The sequence below is a fragment of the Cetorhinus maximus genome, unplaced genomic scaffold, assembly GCF_964194155.1.
Source record: "Cetorhinus maximus unplaced genomic scaffold, sCetMax3.hap1.1 HAP1_SCAFFOLD_1665, whole genome shotgun sequence".
Classification (NCBI taxonomy): Eukaryota; Metazoa; Chordata; class Chondrichthyes; order Lamniformes; family Cetorhinidae; genus Cetorhinus; species Cetorhinus maximus.
This window is the reverse complement of record NW_027597605.1, coordinates 1-19,103: the sequence shown is the minus strand read 5'-3', so window position 1 is coordinate 19,103 and position 19,103 is coordinate 1. Positions and strand designations below refer to the sequence as shown.

Below are 19,103 nucleotides of genomic sequence, written 5' to 3'. Positions count from 1 at the left end.
TACCTGACATGTGACTGTGACAGGCCTGAGTATGAGTGAAATCACCGAGGTTCTCCTCGCTGTGCAATCATTCTGCTCTGGGGTTTGCCATAAAAAGGCAGAGGTAAAGCTGTAGTAACACCAATGGGTCGCTGGGTAGCGCGGTGACTCTTTCACTGAAGGACTTTGGGTTCTGAAGAAGAGTCAGAAGGACTCGAAACATTAACTCTGTTTTTTGTCTCCACATATGCTGTGAGACCTGCTGAGTTTTTCCAGCATTTGCTGTTTTTGTTTCACATCCCAGACAGGACTGGTTAAAAATACCTGCCTGGGAAAGGGGGGAAAACAGTGTAATAGGGAAAATGGAGCGGTGTCGATGGGCCTTGGAGAAAGGAGTTCAGCAAAGTCAGTTCGTTTCACATTCATGATTTATTAACAATTTCAGAGAACATTTTACAGGGAAGTTTATTTTAAAGTTAACTGAAGTGAATATAATGACTGTGAGTCACATTGAGAACAGAGCACATTCGCTCTGAGCTGCCAACTGTGTGTACAACTGTAACAGAGACCAGAAAGAGAAAACAGGAGCTCAATATAAAGGGAAGGGAATAATTGTGAATGAAGAAAGAGAAAAGTTACTTATTTACACAGGGAATTCAAACTACTGGGAAATTATATGCTGCTATTGCAATGCAATAATAATTATCTCGCACATTTGAAACAGAGAAACGGAAATATCGTCCAAGATTGTCTCCGTTACAAATTCGGAAACATAAACTGAAGGTATTTCATTTTTAGAGTCAACGAGAGGACATATTTTAAATTCGGAATACAGAGATCTCAATAAAGAGCTGAGGAAAATCTACGGTGTCCAAAATTCAACCGGTCACTTGATCTGTAAAAGAGAATGAAATAATGAAGCAGATGTTTATGATCTAGTTAGAGTTTTAATCAATGAAACATTGAGAGATTTTTCAAACCGCTCCTGTCAGTTTGAAGTGTGAATGGATTGAATCTTCTCACCTTCGCCAGAGTGACGGCAGCGCTGTAGAAAATGCTCAGGAAGAACAGGATGATGAATGTAGAAGCGGTTGTCCAGATATTGCCGTTATCATCCTCAGAGTCTTCAGTCCAGATGCGATCTGTGGAATCTACAGGGATATAGCCGAGGAGATATAATTAAGATTGTTTATTCATCTAGGATATCATTTTTTAAACATTTCCTTTACTCTTTCCTAAGTTATTAATGTATTCAATGTTCAATGTATATCTACTATTAAGTTCGTGACACTCAGTAACCCATTTCTGTAACTATCTCCACAGCTGTTCTTCCTTTGCAATCTTTGTACAGTCCGTGTCGGAAAATATGGCAACATTTCTCCAGTATCAGTTCATTTTCGAACAATTTCATACGATCTATTATTGGAGAATATTATGATGGGTATCGGGAGAGATTCACTGAGCAACTTATTTGGAAACTGTGAACGTTGCTTTTTAAAATCTCGGATGCGATTTCCCATCTTGTTTGTTTATTTGTGATGGGAATGTTTGGTGCGTCATTAACTTAAATCAGTTTCTCAGTAAGAGCATATTTTCAGTGTGTTTATTGGGTAATAGAGACAATCGCCAGAAGATATGCCCTTTAAAAAGTACATTTGAATTATACTTTCTTCAATCGCCTGGCGTTTGTGTTGTGCTTTAGCTTTTGTGTGTGTCTGCATGAGTATGTCGCACTTTGCATTACTGTTTGTTTGTGTGTCCATAGGTGTGCATATGTGTTAATATGTGTGTTCATGTGCCAATGTGTGCTGATTTGTGTATTTTTGTGTCTGCGTCTTAACGTATGTTTTGTTTTTCTGCCAATGTGGATGTATGAGTGTGTTATTGTGTGTGTTTATGTTTTGATTTCCATATTTACTTATTACTATCTGTGTTAATGTGTGTTTACCTGTTTAATGTGTGCCTGCTAATATGAGTGTTAATGTTTCTTTTTGTGTTCCACGTATATGTCAGCATATTAATGTCTGTGTCACAGCATCTGTGTGTGTATGTGTGTGTGGGTGTAACACAGCGAGAGAGAGAGAGTTTTTAACATGTGCATTTGTGTGTTGATCGATATTTAGAACTATGTATCAACGTGTGTTTATGTTTTCATATGTACTAACGTTTGTTTTTTGTTTTCTAGTGTGTATGAGTATATTCATGTTTGTGTCTACATGTGTGTCTGTGAATGTGTTAGTCTGTTCCTCTGTGTTTTTGTGTCTGGGTGTCGCCTGCTCATATGTGTGCATGTGTTAATGTGTGTCCATGCATTTGTTTTAATGTGTACGATAGTGTTATGTCTGTATTTATGTCATTGTGAACGTGTGATAATGCATATGCTAAAAGTTACATTTGTGCTTTGTGTCCTTGTATGAGTCTGCTTGTCTGGTTTTATCTGTTTGTGGGTATGTGTGTGAGCGAGTGTGTCTGTGTGTGTATTTCTGCATGTGTGTGATTGTGTGCGTGTGTATTTGCTTATGTGTGTGATTTTATGTACGTGTGTGTCTGTGTATGTTTGTGCATCTGCACCCATGTGTTTGTGATTGTGCACACGTGTGTGCACGTGTGTGTGCACGTGTGTCTGTATTTGTCTATGTGTGTCTGCCTGTGTTTGTGTGACTGCGCATGTGTGGGTGTAAATGTGTCTGCCTGTACCTGTGTGTGTTTGTGTCTGTGTGTCTGTGCCTATGTGTGTGTGTACGCGTGTTTGTGTCTGTCCATTTTTGTCAGCTGTGTGTATTTTTACTATTTTTCCGAATTTCACCAGTACCAATGATCGAGTCTGACCTTGATGGTGAAAGTTTTGGTGAATATTTTCAATGTTCTGTGTATAAACGTGTTTTCTGTGAGATGCAAGGTGATATCAGGTGAACGAATGCAAACAATCAACCATCTGTCTCATAAAATTCAGGGACAGCACCTTGAACAACCCAGGGAGGAGTCAATCACCAGTTTAGATTCGGATTATGGGAAATCAATCTTAGCATAATCTTAACAGGAACAAGAGTGTTAAAACATCTTCAAATTATGTTGCATAAATATATGTTTTTACAACATCCTAAGCATGATGGGAGTTTAAAATCTGTGGCCAGTAAGCTGGAAGCCGACTTGGACTGTTGGTAACTGAGTAGAGACCCATTCCCTTCCAGATTCACTGCTCGGTGAGTGAGGGTCCAGTGAGCTAATAGTTTTGCTCTGTCTGGTTGTCTAAGCAATTTCCCTTTCGGTTCTCTCTGATGAGAAGGTGGAGACACATCGGGTTAACCAATGACCTTCCTCATCTTTTTGTTTAGCAAGTGGAGGTAAAATTGGCTTAAAATTTTCCTTTCAGTTTTCTCTGTTGGGGAAGTGGAGGTACAGCGGGTTAACAATTTCCCTTCCCCACTCTCTGTTGGGAAAGTGGAGTACAGTGGCTAAACAATTCCCCCCCACCCGCTGTTGTGGAAGTGGAGGTGCAGTGGGTTAACAATGTCCCCTTCCGCTCTCTCTGTTGGGGAAGTGGGGGTAAAGCGGGTTAACAATTTCCCTTCTCCTCCCTCTGTTGGGGAAGTGGGGTACAGTGGGTTAAAAAATTCCCCTCCAACTCTCTTTTAGCGAAGTCGGGGTACAGTGGGTTAACAACTTCCCTTCCACCTCTCTCTGTTGGGGAAGAGGAGGTGCAGTGGGCTAACAATTTCTCTTCCCCCTCTCCCTGATGGGGGATTATTGGGACATGTTTCTGTGCGACACCACTTCAGTTCCCAGTGGGTGTGGTGCAGCAGCTTAAAGCTGACATCTATTTTAAAGGGATGGATAATAAGAGAAGCAGGAACACCGAGATCTAAATGTGCTGTGTTTGTTTGTTAGAAATGGGAATGGTCAGATTTCTCCTCAGTGGGAGGAGAGTTGGTGATGTTATTTTGCAGAATCCCGTAATGAATGAGCTTTATTCTGTCTCTAACCCAGGGTGTATCTGATCTGGGAGCACCGGGTGTACAAGTCTAGGGTGTGAGCCCTGTAAATATCCGATTTTAACTAAACAGCTCTAACATTAGCAAAAGTGGAAAACAACATTGATTAAATGACTGTGCATTTAAATCACGATTGGAGAAAAGGACTTTATTATTTTTTATTGAAGTTTGAAATGTAACTGAGAGATTCTCATTGACATGAATTAACGGTGTCCATCAGTGCAAGGGAAATGTTCACAAAACTCGGTTTACCGCTGGATTTATCAACCGTTCTGTTGATGATCTTCAAGGGGATCGCTTCATGTCCCACCACACAGGAGTAAGAAGCGCTGCTGGCCCACTCCTTCGCTGCAATGGATAACAGGCTGTACATGACGAAGGAGCTATTGCCGTTCTCCGCCACCACCTCGGTGTTCTTGTAGTTCCCGGGATTCACCGGCTTGTCATTGACGGTCCACTTGACGAAGATCTCTCGGGGTGAGAAACCTCTCACTAAGCAGCTGAGGGAGACGAATCTCTGAGCGGAGACATCTTCTGCCGAGGGCAGGAGGACAGACATGGACGGTTCCCGCAGGTCTTTAGCTGCAGAAAATGTACAATAAATGTCAATAAACTGGATAATTTCGTAGACAATGAAACCGCTGGTTAGATGTGAGAGAAACGTGTTTTGTGATGAATATTAAGGGCTTTCATTATCCACTTCTTGGAAATATATCACCGATCCTTCACTATAGCTGAATCAAAATCCTGGAACTCCCTCCCTAACAGCACTGTGGGTGTATCTACATCACATGGACTGCAGCGGTTCAAGAAGGCAGCTCAACACCACCTTGTCAAGGGCAATTAGGGGTGGGCAATAAACGCTGGCCCAGCCAGCGACGCCCACATGCCATGAATTAATAAATAAAAATCTTTGGGATCTGTCCGGTTTTCCAGCTCGGGGCAGAGGTGGATACAATCCTTTTCCCTGAGAACTTATGGGGTTGGACGAGAAAGTTTCTCAAAGTTTACAGCACAGAAACAGGCCATTCGGCCCAACTGGTCTGTGTTGGTGTTTCAGCTTCGCACCAGGCTCCTCCCATCTTGCTTCATCTAAACCCAATGGCACAGCCTTCAGTTCATTGTTCATTCATCTACTTATCAATTTCCCCCTGAAAGTCCACAGGCCCAGAGCGTTTAGTTGGCGAAATTGCTAATCAGAGTAGACCATAAATACACTGAATAGTAAATATTTATTCTTACACTTACACTGGAAATAGACACATTGAACTACTTATTGCTTCAATCTCACCGCTCACCTGGTTCCTTGTGGATGGAACTTCTTAAAGGAGTCGGCAGATCCTGATGGCTCACCACGCAGTAGAACTCAGCCCCACTCAGCCAGGCTTGTGTCGAGATGTTTACGTTGCTGACCACACTGTCGGGATCCTCTCCCGGTTGGACGGCGATCTCTGATTTCAAAGGCTTCTTCTCTTGTTTCCAGGACACGAGGACTCCATAAGGAGCATTAGAAACGATGCAGGTTAAGGTCACGGTCGCCTCCAGTAAGACCTGTTCTATTGGCGGTGGCAGTAGAGTAATTGTGGGATCGTTGCAGTGGGAATCACCTGTGAGACAGAAATGAAAATCAACCAAAGTTTCACATTCAGAATCAGGACAGCAGTATTCAGCCTTCACTCCCTGAAGGAGAATAAATCACCTTGGACATATAAACCTCTAAATATCGTCTTTAATTTTCTTTACACAATGGAAAACCAGCTTGGCCTTTGTAAATCGTTCTCATAATTTAAGTCCTTCAGCCCCGGTAACATTCTCGTGAATCTATGTTGTCCCAGTCCCAATACAAATATACCATTCCTGGGCCCTGGAATGCAGTACTGAAAGCCGTTTTATAAATAGGGTGGATGCACTTTCCAACACTCTCTCCCGAAGCTGTTACCAGTGAAGGGTTCCAGACACCTTCTGCCTCTCCAAATATGATCAGCTGACTCAGGGTAAAGGTAATGTCAAGTCCACCTCACTCACTCTGTGACGTCAATGTCGAGACATCACGTGATAAAATCCTGAATGGTGAACAATCCGAATGCAGCCATTACATCGGAATTAAACAATAACTACATGATAGTAAATTAGAAGTTGTTCCGTCTACTAACTCCAATAAATTCCTGATTTGAGTAACATCGGAGAGCAGAATGATCTATTGCTTCCTCGGTTTGTATTTCTTACCCTCACACTTGGTGGCGTTTCGACTTTGGGTGACCCCTTGGTGAGTGACCTGACAGGTATAGACCGCGTCGCTGAACCATTCCCCAGCGGAGACTTTCAGCCGACTGGTCGCCGAGAAGTTCCCGTTCACTTCAAAGGCGGGAGAGGTGACAATTCCTGAATCCATGGGTTGTCCATTGTTCAGCCACTTCACGGTGATTGGATTTGGTCGGAAATCGATGATTGAACAGACGGCGGTGGCAAATTTGTTGGTTGTGATTTCTTCCCGGGAACTCACGGTGAGGAGAATAGTTGGAGGGACGATGTCAGGAGGACATTCAAGAAACACAGGTTAAACATTTCTTGCAGAAGAAATTGATAACAGACACAATTAATTCCTACATTTTAATAGGTTCTTTTCCGTTAATAGACACTAACCCTAGAATTTGCAGGGATCAAATCTATGCAGAGCACTATAAATGTGTTATAACCAAGGCCCTATACAGGTTAATCACAGCCTTTCTGTTTCTCACAGGTTCCCCAACACTTACATTGCATTCCAATGCTCTTGTCTGAACCGCTGTGTCGAACCTCACACTTGATTTTGCTGCATTCTCCCTCTGACTCGGTGATGGTTAACTGGCTGCTCAGGGTGAAGGTTCCCTTCTGGTTTCTCACTGACGGGTAAGTCTTAAATCCAGTGGTGATCTGCTGCCCATCTTTCTTCCAGGTCAGGCTGGTGATTTCTGGGGAGTAGTCCATCGCCAAACAGCCATAGGTGACGGAGCCTTCGGGGTTGTGTTGCTGACAGGAGGAGACCAGGCTGTAGAGAGTGGGCGAAGACGGTGTCGCTGGGAAAGAATGGCCGATTGAAAAATTTAGACTCTGTGATTTGTGATCATTAAGTAACCAAACAACTCAAAATTTGACTATAACTCTAAACATATCCTAATATATTCCAACTAAAACCCACATCCACATTTGATCATTTATTATTTCCATCATTTGGTGATCCTCATCTGTCGGTTCCCTCTTTAGAAACCCACACCTCTTTTCCCGCCTCTATCCCATGACTAAAATAGAACATTTTGATGTCATCTGAATGACGTACCTTTCAGTGGATTAAAATGGAAGAGCAGAGGATTTCCCCCATTATTTCGCCACCATTTATTTCTCAATCAACAGCACTTGGTGATAGAGAAATTGTCTCGTCATTCATATCATTGCAGTTTGGAAATTGGATCTGTTCAAATTGGCTGATGCCCCCTCCCCTCTCCACGTCCCCCCAAAACAAAGAATAGCAACGACCCTTCGAAAGTACCTTTGTAATGGTACCTATATAATGACCACAGAACTCTAAACTGAATAGCAGTTACAGTAAGTACAACATTTTCCAATCGTATGTACATATGAACATGCGGATTAGTAGCGGGAGTAGGCCATTCGGCCTCTCGAGTCTCCTCCACCAATCACTCCGATCATAGCTGATCTGATTGTGGCGTTAACTCCACATTCCCACCTATTCTCCGCTAACCTTTGACTCCCTTGTCAATGAAGAATCTCTCTACCTCTGCCTGGAAATATTAATGACTCCTCCTCCATCGCTCTCTGGGCAAGAGAGTTCCAAAGTTTCACGACCTTTGAGAGAGAAATAAAATGTCTTCATTTCCGTCTGAAATGAGAGACCTCTTATTTTTAAACCGTGTTCCCTATCGTTAGTCTCTCTCACAAGGGGAAACATCCTTTCAGCATCCACCCTGTGAATTTCCCTCAGGATCTTATATGTTTCAATAAAATCAGCACTCATTATTCTAAACTCCAATGGATACAGGCCCAGCCTTTCCAAACTTTCCTCATGAGATAACCGACAACACCTCTCAGTATCATTTATATGAACATTCTCTGAAGAGCTTCTAATGCTTTTATATCCTTTCTTAAATGAGACCAAATCTGGACACAGTAATTCAGACGGGGTCTCATCAACGCCCTGTTAAACTGTAGCAAAACATTCTTATTTTTATATTCTATTCCCTTTGTAATAAATGACAACGCTCCCTTTGCCTTCCTCATCACTTGCTGTTCCTGTGTTATAACTTTTTGTGATTCATGCACCAAGGGATCCAGATTCCTCTGTACCTCAGGGTTCTGCAATCTCTCTCCCTTTCAATAATATGCTGATTTTGTATTCTTCAATCCAAAGTGGACAAGTTTATATTTTTCCACATTTTACGGCATCTTAATTTTTTTGCCCACTCACTTAACCTATCTATGTCCCTTTGCTGACCTTTATCCCCTCTTCACCATTAACGTTCCTATCTATCTTTGTGTTATCAGCAAATTTAGCAAATTCATTCAGTCCTTTCGTTCAGTCATTGATATAAATTTTAAATAGTTGAGGCTGCATCATTGATCCCTATGGCACTTCACTTGTCACATCTTGCCAACCTGAAATAAACAACTTATCCCAACTCTCTGTTTCCTGTTAGCTAACCAAACTTCTACCCTTGCTGAACTGTTACAGCCGACACCAATATTTTGTGTAGTAACCTTTGATGTGCCACTTTGTCAAATGCCTTCTGGGAGCACAAGCACAGCACATCCACAGGTTCTCCTTTATTCATGTTCCTTTTTGCTTCCTCGAAAGGCCTCAAATAAATAAGCTAAACATGATTTCCCTTTCACAAAACCATGATGGATCCACATAATTGCATTTGGATTTTCTGAGTGACCCGTGATAGACTCCATAACAATAGATTCCAGCATTTTTGTTCTGACAGATGTTAAGCTCATTGGCCTGTAGTTTGTTGCTTTCCCTTTCCCTCCTTTAATTAATATAAAAGCCTCATTCTCTATTTTCCAATCTGATGAGACCTTTCCAGAATCTAGGGAATTTTGGAAAATTAAAACCAATGCCTCCGCTATTTTAGCAACCACCTCGTTAAGGCCAAAATATTTGTGCAACTTCTCTGACCATTTCCTTATTTTCCTTTACTACGGGCTTGTCCCATCCGTGTCCCGTGGCTGGATTGTGGCCCCCGAAGCCCCTCTTTATGGACCTTGGAGCCGTTGTTCAAAATGCTGGTAAGGCGGGTAAGTGGAGTTGAAGATATCTGCAAGGAGCTGCTCCTCCAATCACAGGCGGGCCTTCTATCCCGTTAGCGGCTGATAGGCTGACTAATGGGCCTATCAGCAGTAAAAGTGGGAGACAAACAGGTTGTGATTGGAGGGGCAGCGAACACCCGCTGGAGAAAGGCGCAGGGAGCCGGGGAGAAGCGCACAGAGACATTGTCTCCCTTCTGTCCCAGGCACTTAGCGCCTTTCCCCGGGAATAGAAAGGATTTCAGGAGGAGGAGACACAATGAGGGAGAAAGAGAGAGAGAGAGATAGAGAGAGTGGGGCCCAGGGCGCCTGGGGCCTCGGCTCGCAACTGCTTTCACCCGGTTCTCCCTGCTATAGCCCGCCTCTCTGCACTTCCCCCCGGCCTCTCTGCGCGCTCCAACCCTGCCACTCTGCCCTTTACCCTCCCTCCTCTCTGCCCCCTCCCCCCTCCCTTCTGCCCTTTCCCCCCGCCTCTCAGCCCTTTGCCCCTCCCGCCTCTCTGCCCTTTGTCCCCGCTTCTCTGCCCATCCCCCCTTCTGCCTCTGTGCCCTTTCTCCCCCAGCTCTCTGCACTTGATCCAAGATTGTCTGCACTTTCGCCCGGCTCTCTATCCTTCCCCCCCTCCTCTCTGCCCTTTCCCCCTCCTGCCTCTCTTCCCTTCCCCCACCCCGCTTCTCTGCCCTGTCGCCCTCCCGCCTCTCTGCCCTTTCCCCCTCCGCCTCTCTGCCCTTTCCCCCACCGCCTCTCTGCCCTTTCCCCCTCCCGCCTCTCTGCCCTTTCCCCCTCCCACCTCTCTGCCCTTTCCCTCTCCCGCCTCTCTGCCCTTTCCCTCTCCCGCCTCTCTGCCCTTTCCCCCTACCGCCTCTCTGCCCTTTCCCCTCCGCCTCTCTGCCCTTTCCCCCTCCCGCCTTTCTGCCCTTTCCCTCTCCCGCCTCTCTGCCCTTTCCCTCTCCCGCCTCTCTGCCCTTTCCCCCCCTGCCTCTCTGCCCTTTACCCCTCCCGCCTCTCTGCCCTTTCCCCCTCCCGCCTCTCTGCCTTTTCCCCCACCCGCCTCTCTGCCCTTTCCCCCCTCTGACTCTCTGCCCTTTCCCCCCTCCGCCTCTCTGCCCTTTCCCCCCTCCGCCTCTCTGCCCTTTCCCCCCTCCCGACTCTCTGCCCTTTCTCCCCCAGCTCTCTGAACTTATTCCAAGGCCCTCTGCACTTTCGCCTGACTCTGTGACCTTTCCCCCGGCTCGCTGACCTTTCTCCCCCAGCACTTTGCATTTACTCCACGGGCTATCTCTCTGCCCTTCCCCCGCCCCTCGCTTCTCTGCCCTGAACCTCCCCGCTGCTCTGCCCTTTCCCTCTCCCGCCTCTCTGCCCTTTCCCTCTCCCGCCTCTCTGCCCTTTCCCCCTCCCGCCTCTCTGCCCTTTCCCCCTCCCGCCTCTCTGCCCTTTCCCCCTCCCGCCTCTCTGCCCTTTCCCCCTCCCGCCTCTCTGCCCTTTCCCCCTCCCGCCTCTCTGCCCTTTCCCCCTCCCGCCTCTCTGCCCTTTCCCCCTCCCGCCTCTCTGCCCTTTCCCCCTCCGCCTCTCTGCCCTTCCCCCACCCCGCTTCTCTGCCCTGTCGCCCTCCCGCCTCTCTGCCCTTTCCCCCTCCGCCTCTCAGCCCTTTCCCCCTCCCGCCTCTCAGCCCTTTTCCCCCTCCTGCCTCTCTGCCCTTTTCCCTCTCGGCCTCTCTGCCCTTTCCCCCTCCCGCCTCTCTGCCCTTTCCCCCTCCCGCCTCTCTGCCCTTTCCCCCTCCCACCTCTCTGCCCTTTCCCCCTCTGCCTCTCCGCCCTTTCCCCCCTCCATCTCTCTGCCCTTGTCCCCTGCCCCCTCTCTGCCCTTGCCCCCTTCTCCCTCTCTGCCCCTTCCCCCTCCCCCCTCTGTCCTTTCCCCCTCCCGCCTCTCTGCCCTTTCTCCCCCAGCTCTCTGCACTTACTCCCCCGGGTCTATGCCCGTTCCCCGGCTCGCTGACCTTTGCCTCATCTCTATGTACCTTCTGCTGGATCACTGCCCTTTTCCCCGACTCTCTTCCCTTCCCCCCGCCTCCCTGCCCTTTCCCCCAGGCTCTCTGCGCTTTAACCCCGCTTCTCTGCCATTTGCACTGACGCTCGTCGCACCCTTGGGCCATGCTCCACTTTCCGGATCTGCTAGGCCTCAGGCCTCGCTTCCAGGTCTCTCTTCCCCGTTGTTCCCGCCCTCCCACACACCGATTTATGATAAGTGATCTTGTGAGTGAGCGTGTGCATGATTGACAAAGTGAGGGTGGCTGAGTGACAGAGTGAGGGTAGGTGGCTGGGTGAGTGAGGTTGCGTGGGTGAGTGAAGGAGTGAGTGAGGGTGAGTGGTGAGTGAGCGTGGGTGGGTGTCTGAATGTGGGTGAGTGAGGGTGGATGAGTGAATGAGGGTAGGTGATTGAATGAGGGTAGGTGAGTGAGGGTTGGTACTTATGTGAGGGTGGGGATGTGAGTGTGGGTGAGTGGGTGTGTGAGGGTGGGTGGATGGGTTATTTAGTGTGAGTGAAGGTAGATGAGTGAGGATGGGTGGGTGAGTGAGTTTGAGGATCAGTGAGGGTGGATGAGTAAGGATGGGCGAGTGAGGTTGAGTGAGTGAGGGTGAGTGATGAAGGTGAGTGAGTGAGGGTGAGTGTATAATTGGTGGTGAGTGAATGAGGGTGAGTGAGTACCCCCGAGTGAGGGTGAGTGAGGGTGGGTGAGTGAGGGTCAGTGAGTGTGGGTGGGTGAGTGAGTTTGAATGAGGCTGGGTGGGTAAGGGTGAGTGAGAGCGAGTGAGTGACTGAGAGTGAGCGAGTGAGGGTGAGTGAGTGAGGGTGAGTGAGTAATTGATGATGAGTGAATGAGGGTGAGGGTGCGTGAGTGAGTGATGAGTGAGTGAGGGTAAGTGAGGGTGAGTGAGTGAAGGTTAGTGAGTAATTGATGGTGAGTCAATGAGGGTGAGTGAAGGTGAGTGAGTGAGGGTGAGTGAGTGAGGGCGGGTGAGCGAGGGTGGGTGAGCGAGGGCGGGTGAGGGAGGGCAGGTGAGGGAGGGAGTGAGATTGAGTGAGGGTGAGTGAGGGTGAGTGATTGTGGGTAGTGAGGGTGCCCAGGTGCTGCAGGCTCATCAAGGCGATGTTTCTCTGGATGATTTTCCGCTCCAGCTCAGCTTTCCGTTGCCTGTTGTCCACAGCCGAGCTGGGGGCTCCTCCATTCGGCTCCACCACCTCCACCTCCTCCTCTTCCTGTCCATCGATCCTGTCCCGATTCTGCATATTGATCAGCTTTCAGTAACACCGGCTGTGTAAAGTCAGGCAGCAGTGTAGATCGCTGGCCAGCTGCTTTAATGCCGATGCCTTTCTTTGAGAAACCCATGTCAGTGCGCGAATAGGCAGACTGAGGGGGCTGGAGGAGACAGTTACAGCAAAACCAGGATTGGCCGTGCAGGCATCTTGCACCAAGTGTGCACCAGTATTGTGGATCCAGGTGGCCGTGGTCTCCGCCACATCCCTCACTTTTCCTTGTTTCTTTGTGTTTGGTTCAACACTTGGAAATTCTCCACATATATAGTCATGTCACCTGTGTAATTTCATTTTACACAACAGGTCCTCAGAAATGGAACAATAAACATGCCTGCAGCTTCACGGATTTTAATTCTACAGTTCGTATTTTCAACCCACTTTTGTGTGTGAGAATGTGTGTGTGTGCGTGAGAAAGAGAGAGTGGAAGTGTATGTGTTTTTGAGACAGAGAGACAGAGAAAGAGACAGACAGTGTGTGTGTGTGTGTGAGTGAGATAGGGTGTATACGTGTGAGAGTATGTGAGATAGAGAATGTGTGTGTGGGAGAGAAAGAGTGTGTGTGTGTGTGAGAGAGAGAGAGAGAATGAGAGAGAGAGAGTGTGTGTGAGAGGGAGAGTGTGTTTTTATGTGTGTGTCATAGGGAGTATAAGTGTGAGAGTGTCTGACAGAGAAATGTGTGTGAGAGAGAGCCAGTGTGTGTGTCAGAGAGAGAGTGTGTGTGTGTGTGTGAGAGTGTGGTGTGTGAGAGAGAGCCAGTGTGTGTGTCAGAGAGAGAGTGTGTGTGTGTGTGAGAGTGTGGTGTGTGTGAGAGAGAGAGAGAGTGCATGTGTGAGAGAAACAGTGTGTGTGAGAGAGAGAATGTGTTTGTGTTTGTGTGTGTGCGTGAGAGAGAGAATGAAGGTGTGTGTGTGTCAGAGAGTGTTATGTGTCTGTGTGTGAGTGAGAGAGAGAATGGAGAGTGTGTGCATGTGTGAGAGTGTGAATGTGTGTGGGAGAGAGGGTGTACGTAAAAGAGAGGGCTTGTGCTTGTGTGTGTGTGTGTGAGAAGGGAGAGAGAGAATGAGTGTGTGAGAGTGCATGTGTGAGAAAGAGTGCATGTGTGTGAGAGAGATAGCGTGCACGTGTGTGAGAGTGTGTGTAGTTGAGAGAGTGTATGTGTCTGAGAGAATGTGAGTATCTGTGTGAGTGTGTGTGAAAGAGTGAGGCAATGTGTGAGAGCCAGGGTGTGTGCGTGTTAAAGAGAGTTTGTGTGTGAGAGGGAGAATGAGAGAGAGAGTGTGTGTGTGTCTGTGTGTGTGTGACAGAGAAAGAGAGTTTGTGTCTATCAGAGAGAGTGCGTTTTAGTGAGTGTGTGCAGGTGTGTGAGAAACAGCCTGTGTGACAGAGAGTGAGCGAGTGAGGGTGTGTGGTAAAGAGACTGAGTGAGTCGAGGGAGATCAGCCATGATCTTACTGAATGGAGGGCAGGATCGAAGGGCCGAATGTCCTCTCATGCTTTCATTTCTGTCATTCATTCCTCCCCCTGCAGGCGGCAATCCAATGACTCAGTTTTTGATGGCGGCTCCTTTTCCCCAGATCCCCCGCGGCTGGTTGTTGGGAGCGGGAGCCTGGTCATTGTCCATTTCAATCGTTTAAATAACTCGCAGCCTCTGATCAGATCAGAACAGGCGCTGCTCTCTGGAGCCTCACTGTCACTCCCTGATTCTGTTTGTTCTGAAATTGTGCTCAAGTTCAGGTCACTCACATTCAATGATTTTCTGATACTCAGAATGCTTAAACATAATTAATTCATTAAAATTTATACATGTTCTCTCCAGAAATATTGTTAAAAACAATTAATGTGCCGAGCAATGGAACAACTAATTTTCACAGATCTGGCTAGAGAACCCACAGTTCGATGCTGATTCAGTTTGTTTGACCTCTGCGGGGAAAAGACTCTCAGGTAAGGAACAGGACAAGTTAAGATATGGATTAAAGCCCACACTCATCCTCCAGTACACTCCTGTCATCAGCTACAAGGGTGGGATTCAACAGAAAGCCAACTCTCCACTGAAACACTCCGGGTTAGGTACTGCATCGGTTTGACATAAAATAAAACTCTCTCTACATTGTTCCATCAAATATGCCCAGGAGAGGGTTCAATCCGGTTTTGATATAAGTGCTGTGCTGCAGGAGCCGGTCAGAGGCTGGGAATTCTGTGGTGAGTAATTCAACACCTATCGCCCAAAGAAAACTGAGCATCTACAAGGCACAAGTCAGGACTGGGATTGAATAGTTTCCACTTGCCTCAATGTGTGAAACTTCAAAAAACCCCAAGAAACTCGATACTATCCAGGACAAAGCAGCCCACAGAATTGGTACCCCATCCACTACCTTAAACTTTCAATCCCTCCCCCACTGATGTACAGTGACAGCAGTGTGTACCATATACAAGATGCAATGCAGCAACTCGCCAAGGCTCCTTCAAAACCCGCAACCTCTCCTAACTAGAAGGACAAGGGCAGTAGGTGCTTGGAAACACCTATATGTTCCCCTCCAAGACACTGAACATCCTGACTTGGAACTATATCGCCGTTCCTTTACTGTCAATGGGTCAAAATCCTGGAATTCCCGACCTAACAGCACTGTGAGTGTACCTGCAGCTATTCAAGGAGGTTGCATTTCAACACTTCCTCAAGGATGGGTAATTAGGATGCGCAACAAATGCTGGCCTTGCCAGCGACCTCAACATCCTATGATAGGATTAAAAATAAGATATAGGCTAATTTCTTCCTCCACATTGTCCAACCAAATAGGTCAAGGACTGTGGCAGCACAGATTAAAATAGGATAAAACTCTCTCTGCATTGCCTAACCGAACACTCCCAAGACAGATACATCACTGGCTTAAAATCGACCAAACCTCCTTCGACAGTCTGTCTGTCGTTTCTGAATTGTCCTTTCTGACTGTCACAATGGGTTGGGTATCTCATTTCTGAGGCACCAGGTCAAAAAGTCAAACTTTCACATTTCTCACAAATACAAGTTTTGTGAAGAACTAAATCAAACTGCACTTCCTGAAATACAGGAGAACGAACCAGAAGGTTAACAACCAGTCATGAAAATTCCTGGTCCCAGCACAGTGACCACGCGCACAGAAACAGAACAGACACAAATGGTGCAACAATCGAGTTCCCAGCAGATAGATCTGTTCAATCTGTCCATTTCATTCAAGCTGTTTGATTCTAATTGATCAATGGTCAATTTGCTACAATTATTCTATAACTTCTTTGAAATTAAAATGATTTTCATTTCAAAACTCCCTTTGAAGTCCATCTAATTCTCCGTCTGACTCAAATCTCCAAACAATGTATGTTTTAAGTTACCCTGAAAATGAGCACAGCAAATACTACAGATTCAGGATAATTGGTTGTCCGTAATAAAGACTCAATGACAGGGTAAGAATTAAACAAATCAGGAAACATTCACATTGAAAACCGATTACCCACTGATTTGATTTGATTTTAGGTATAAATATAACCAATAAAAACATCGAGGCGAAACACCTTATCGAGCTGAGCACAGCTGAGTAAGAAAAGTAATCTTTTCTCAATTCATTTTGGATACAAGTAAAAATTCTCTCCATCATTTGAGATTTTGCATTCACTATAATGTCCAGTATACTATTTAAATGTTGGAGTTCATTTATGTTGAATTAATTATCACTAATATTATATTGTAAGTTAATTATCTTGTTATTGTCAATTCATTTTCTTGTTAGCTGATTTCTACTTTGTAATAAAAATAGTTTTCAATAATTGAAAATTGTTTCTCCTTGGTACTTTGTGAAATAATTGGGGTTTATTTAAATCAGCCTGACACTGAAACAATGTTAAACAATAAACTTCAAATTACTAGATGGTAACATCCAGGCAAGTAAATCAATTTTACTTAAATCTGATCAATAGTTACTATTTTATTTTTTACTTCTCCTGCTCTGTTTTAACGAACAAAATTGTAAACTATGCGTTTCTGAACGGATTTAGGAATCATAAATTCCATCTATTCTCATCGAGTAATTCACACGACGAATTTATGAGTTGAATATTTGAAACACTTTCAAATCTGGCCGGGGTCACATTGCATTAACTGTCGATGAGGTGTAATATCATCTGTTTGCTGAATCAAACTTGTCTTAAAACCAAGCTATATGTAAACAAATGTTCCTGGCAGTTACTTATTATCAATAAAATTGCTTCCTAGATAACAATCCCTATAATTTAATTGTTAAATCTATTGTTCACTGAAAGAAAATCCAAATTGATCAGTATACAATTTGATGAGAATAATTCATTCAGATCATCTGCACCACTGAAATATAACCAGCAAATTGATTCCAGATTTTGTTCTTCAATTTAATATTTAATAAGAATTAAGCATGAATCTCAGATATAATCTGTTCTTCTCCTATAGTTCTATTATGTGCACAGCACAGCTATGGGAGACAGGATGTTGTTATTAATTTCAAAACTAATACTAATGTTTGCAATTAAATTAATCTGTTCGAATTTCAAGCTTTTACTTGTCAATCTCTATTTCAAAAAAATGTAAGAACAATTCCTTTACTGCCAGCGAATTACACCCCCCAGTAAACTGTTTAAAATTAGATTAGTGACAATTATCTCGCTATCCAAATCCCAATGACATTGAAGGAATAATGTGGTTACGGCTGCACAGAAAGAATGTAATAACCGGGTAGACATATTGCCAAACTGCAATGTCAAACTGCTCTTTAAGTCAATGCAAATGGTATCAGGGATATAAAAAAAGTAATTCAAAATTTATTTTGAAACTGAACAATTCTGTAGAGTCGGTATATTCTTACTGAACGTTTTTCATGCATAATCACAAAATGTTTCCAGCCTAAAAACTTTCCCGATCATGTTAATTGTACGCAGAGCACAGCAGAATTGTGAAGGGCGATTAATGATCAATTAGGTTAATATGAAAGCTGTTCCGTCAATATGGAGAAATACATTATAATTGTTTTAATTGTATTAATTTTACTCTACAATTTGAAAACTTGGTAATTGTATAGTTTCTGATTGCAGTAACGAATTATGTTCTGAACGAGCGTCATAATCCACGGTTTAGTTTACTCTGCAATTATCACTCGATCCACGCCCCACCTTCCACATCCCCAACAGAATGGACTCAGATATTTACAATAGGTTATTGTTAAAAGTGGACATTTTATCTGTATTGGGTTATTTGGCTGAATGGATTCACTGTAATGTCTCCATTGGCTCTAATGGTGAATTTGCAGTTGAGTTTCTGTTAATAAAAATCTAATTCCATTGTAAATTAAATCCATTTATTTCTACACTACTTCCCAAGGGGTTGAACCTAAAAAAATAAATTACATTATCAGGGAATAAAGGTCAGTCTGTTTTGCAGCAACCCGGGTCTAAATCTCATTACAATAATTAAGCATCATCAGTCATAGGAATTATTATTGATTTATGTAACTAAATGCAGGGGATGAACAAAGTGAATCTATTTACAGCCAGGGTGGCTAACGCTGTACAATTTGGGTCCGAAGATAAGAAGAATCTCCTCACATTATACAATGCCTCTCATTGGATTTCTCGATCTGCCCCTGACCCTCTGACAGCCCTGTGAAAATTAGCGATAAAAGAAGCCCGCCTGACTGATAATTCAGTTTATAGAGTTTATAGTTTATAGAGAAACGTAAAATTTACATCAACTTTTGACAAAGAAGTTAATGAATCAGAACAGACACGGAGATCAGAAGAGTTATCCTTCAGCATCCAAATCATTGCAGCTAATTTTATTGGCCTCCTACTGTCTACCATTCACTCGTATTGGGAACACAGGATATCAGAGCTTTGCGGCATATTACACAATATCACAAGAATAAATTTTATCTTCCACTGAAGCGGGTCATGAACTGGTCATTTCTCCACTCATTGGCAGCTATGAGAGGGACTGTTAAATAATCGAAATCAGCACAAATTAAACTCTACAGTAGACGGTGCTAATGAGGTATAAGAGACCCCTCAGGCTAAATGAAGTGCACAACTGGGAGAATATTCAAGGAATTCCTGCAGGTTCAAAACAATTCTATGATTTTCTTTTAATTTAATTTCTTTTAATGTTTTGCCATTCTACTCAGCTCATTAGACTGGGGGATTGGAGCCATCAACATCGCTCTCTCGCACTTCATGAAGTTCTTAATAAACCGGCTGTATTAACTGGAATGCCCTTTACTTAGAAATAATATAAATTAAGTAACATGTGGTGAATTTTATATTTTCTGATCGAGTTTAATCTCACAGTGAACACGGCATTCAGTCAAATATTTCCTTAGATGAAATACCATTTAAAAATGTGTCTTTCGTGTGCGACAGAAACATTTATTGTTTGAATGGCTAAAACCATTTTGTTCATTCATATCCAGGCTAATCTGCCCCACACAATATTTGGCAGCAAGCCAGCCGGTTGCAGTCAGGGAGG

At 44.7% G+C, this 19,103-nt stretch overlaps 1 gene segment (V, D, J or C); it reads right to left on the bottom strand.

Moving 5' to 3' along the window:
- Window positions 1-389: 389 nt before the first annotated feature.
- On the bottom strand, window positions 390-12,563 carry LOC144676524 (Ig heavy chain C region, membrane-bound form-like). The segment is given in 7 exon segments: window positions 390-874; window positions 1,003-1,130; window positions 4,224-4,553; window positions 5,270-5,578; window positions 6,198-6,509; window positions 6,710-7,027; window positions 12,398-12,563. Coding segments are annotated over 7 exon segments (1,572 nt in total).
- Between the last annotated feature and the right edge of the window lie 6,540 nt (window positions 12,564-19,103).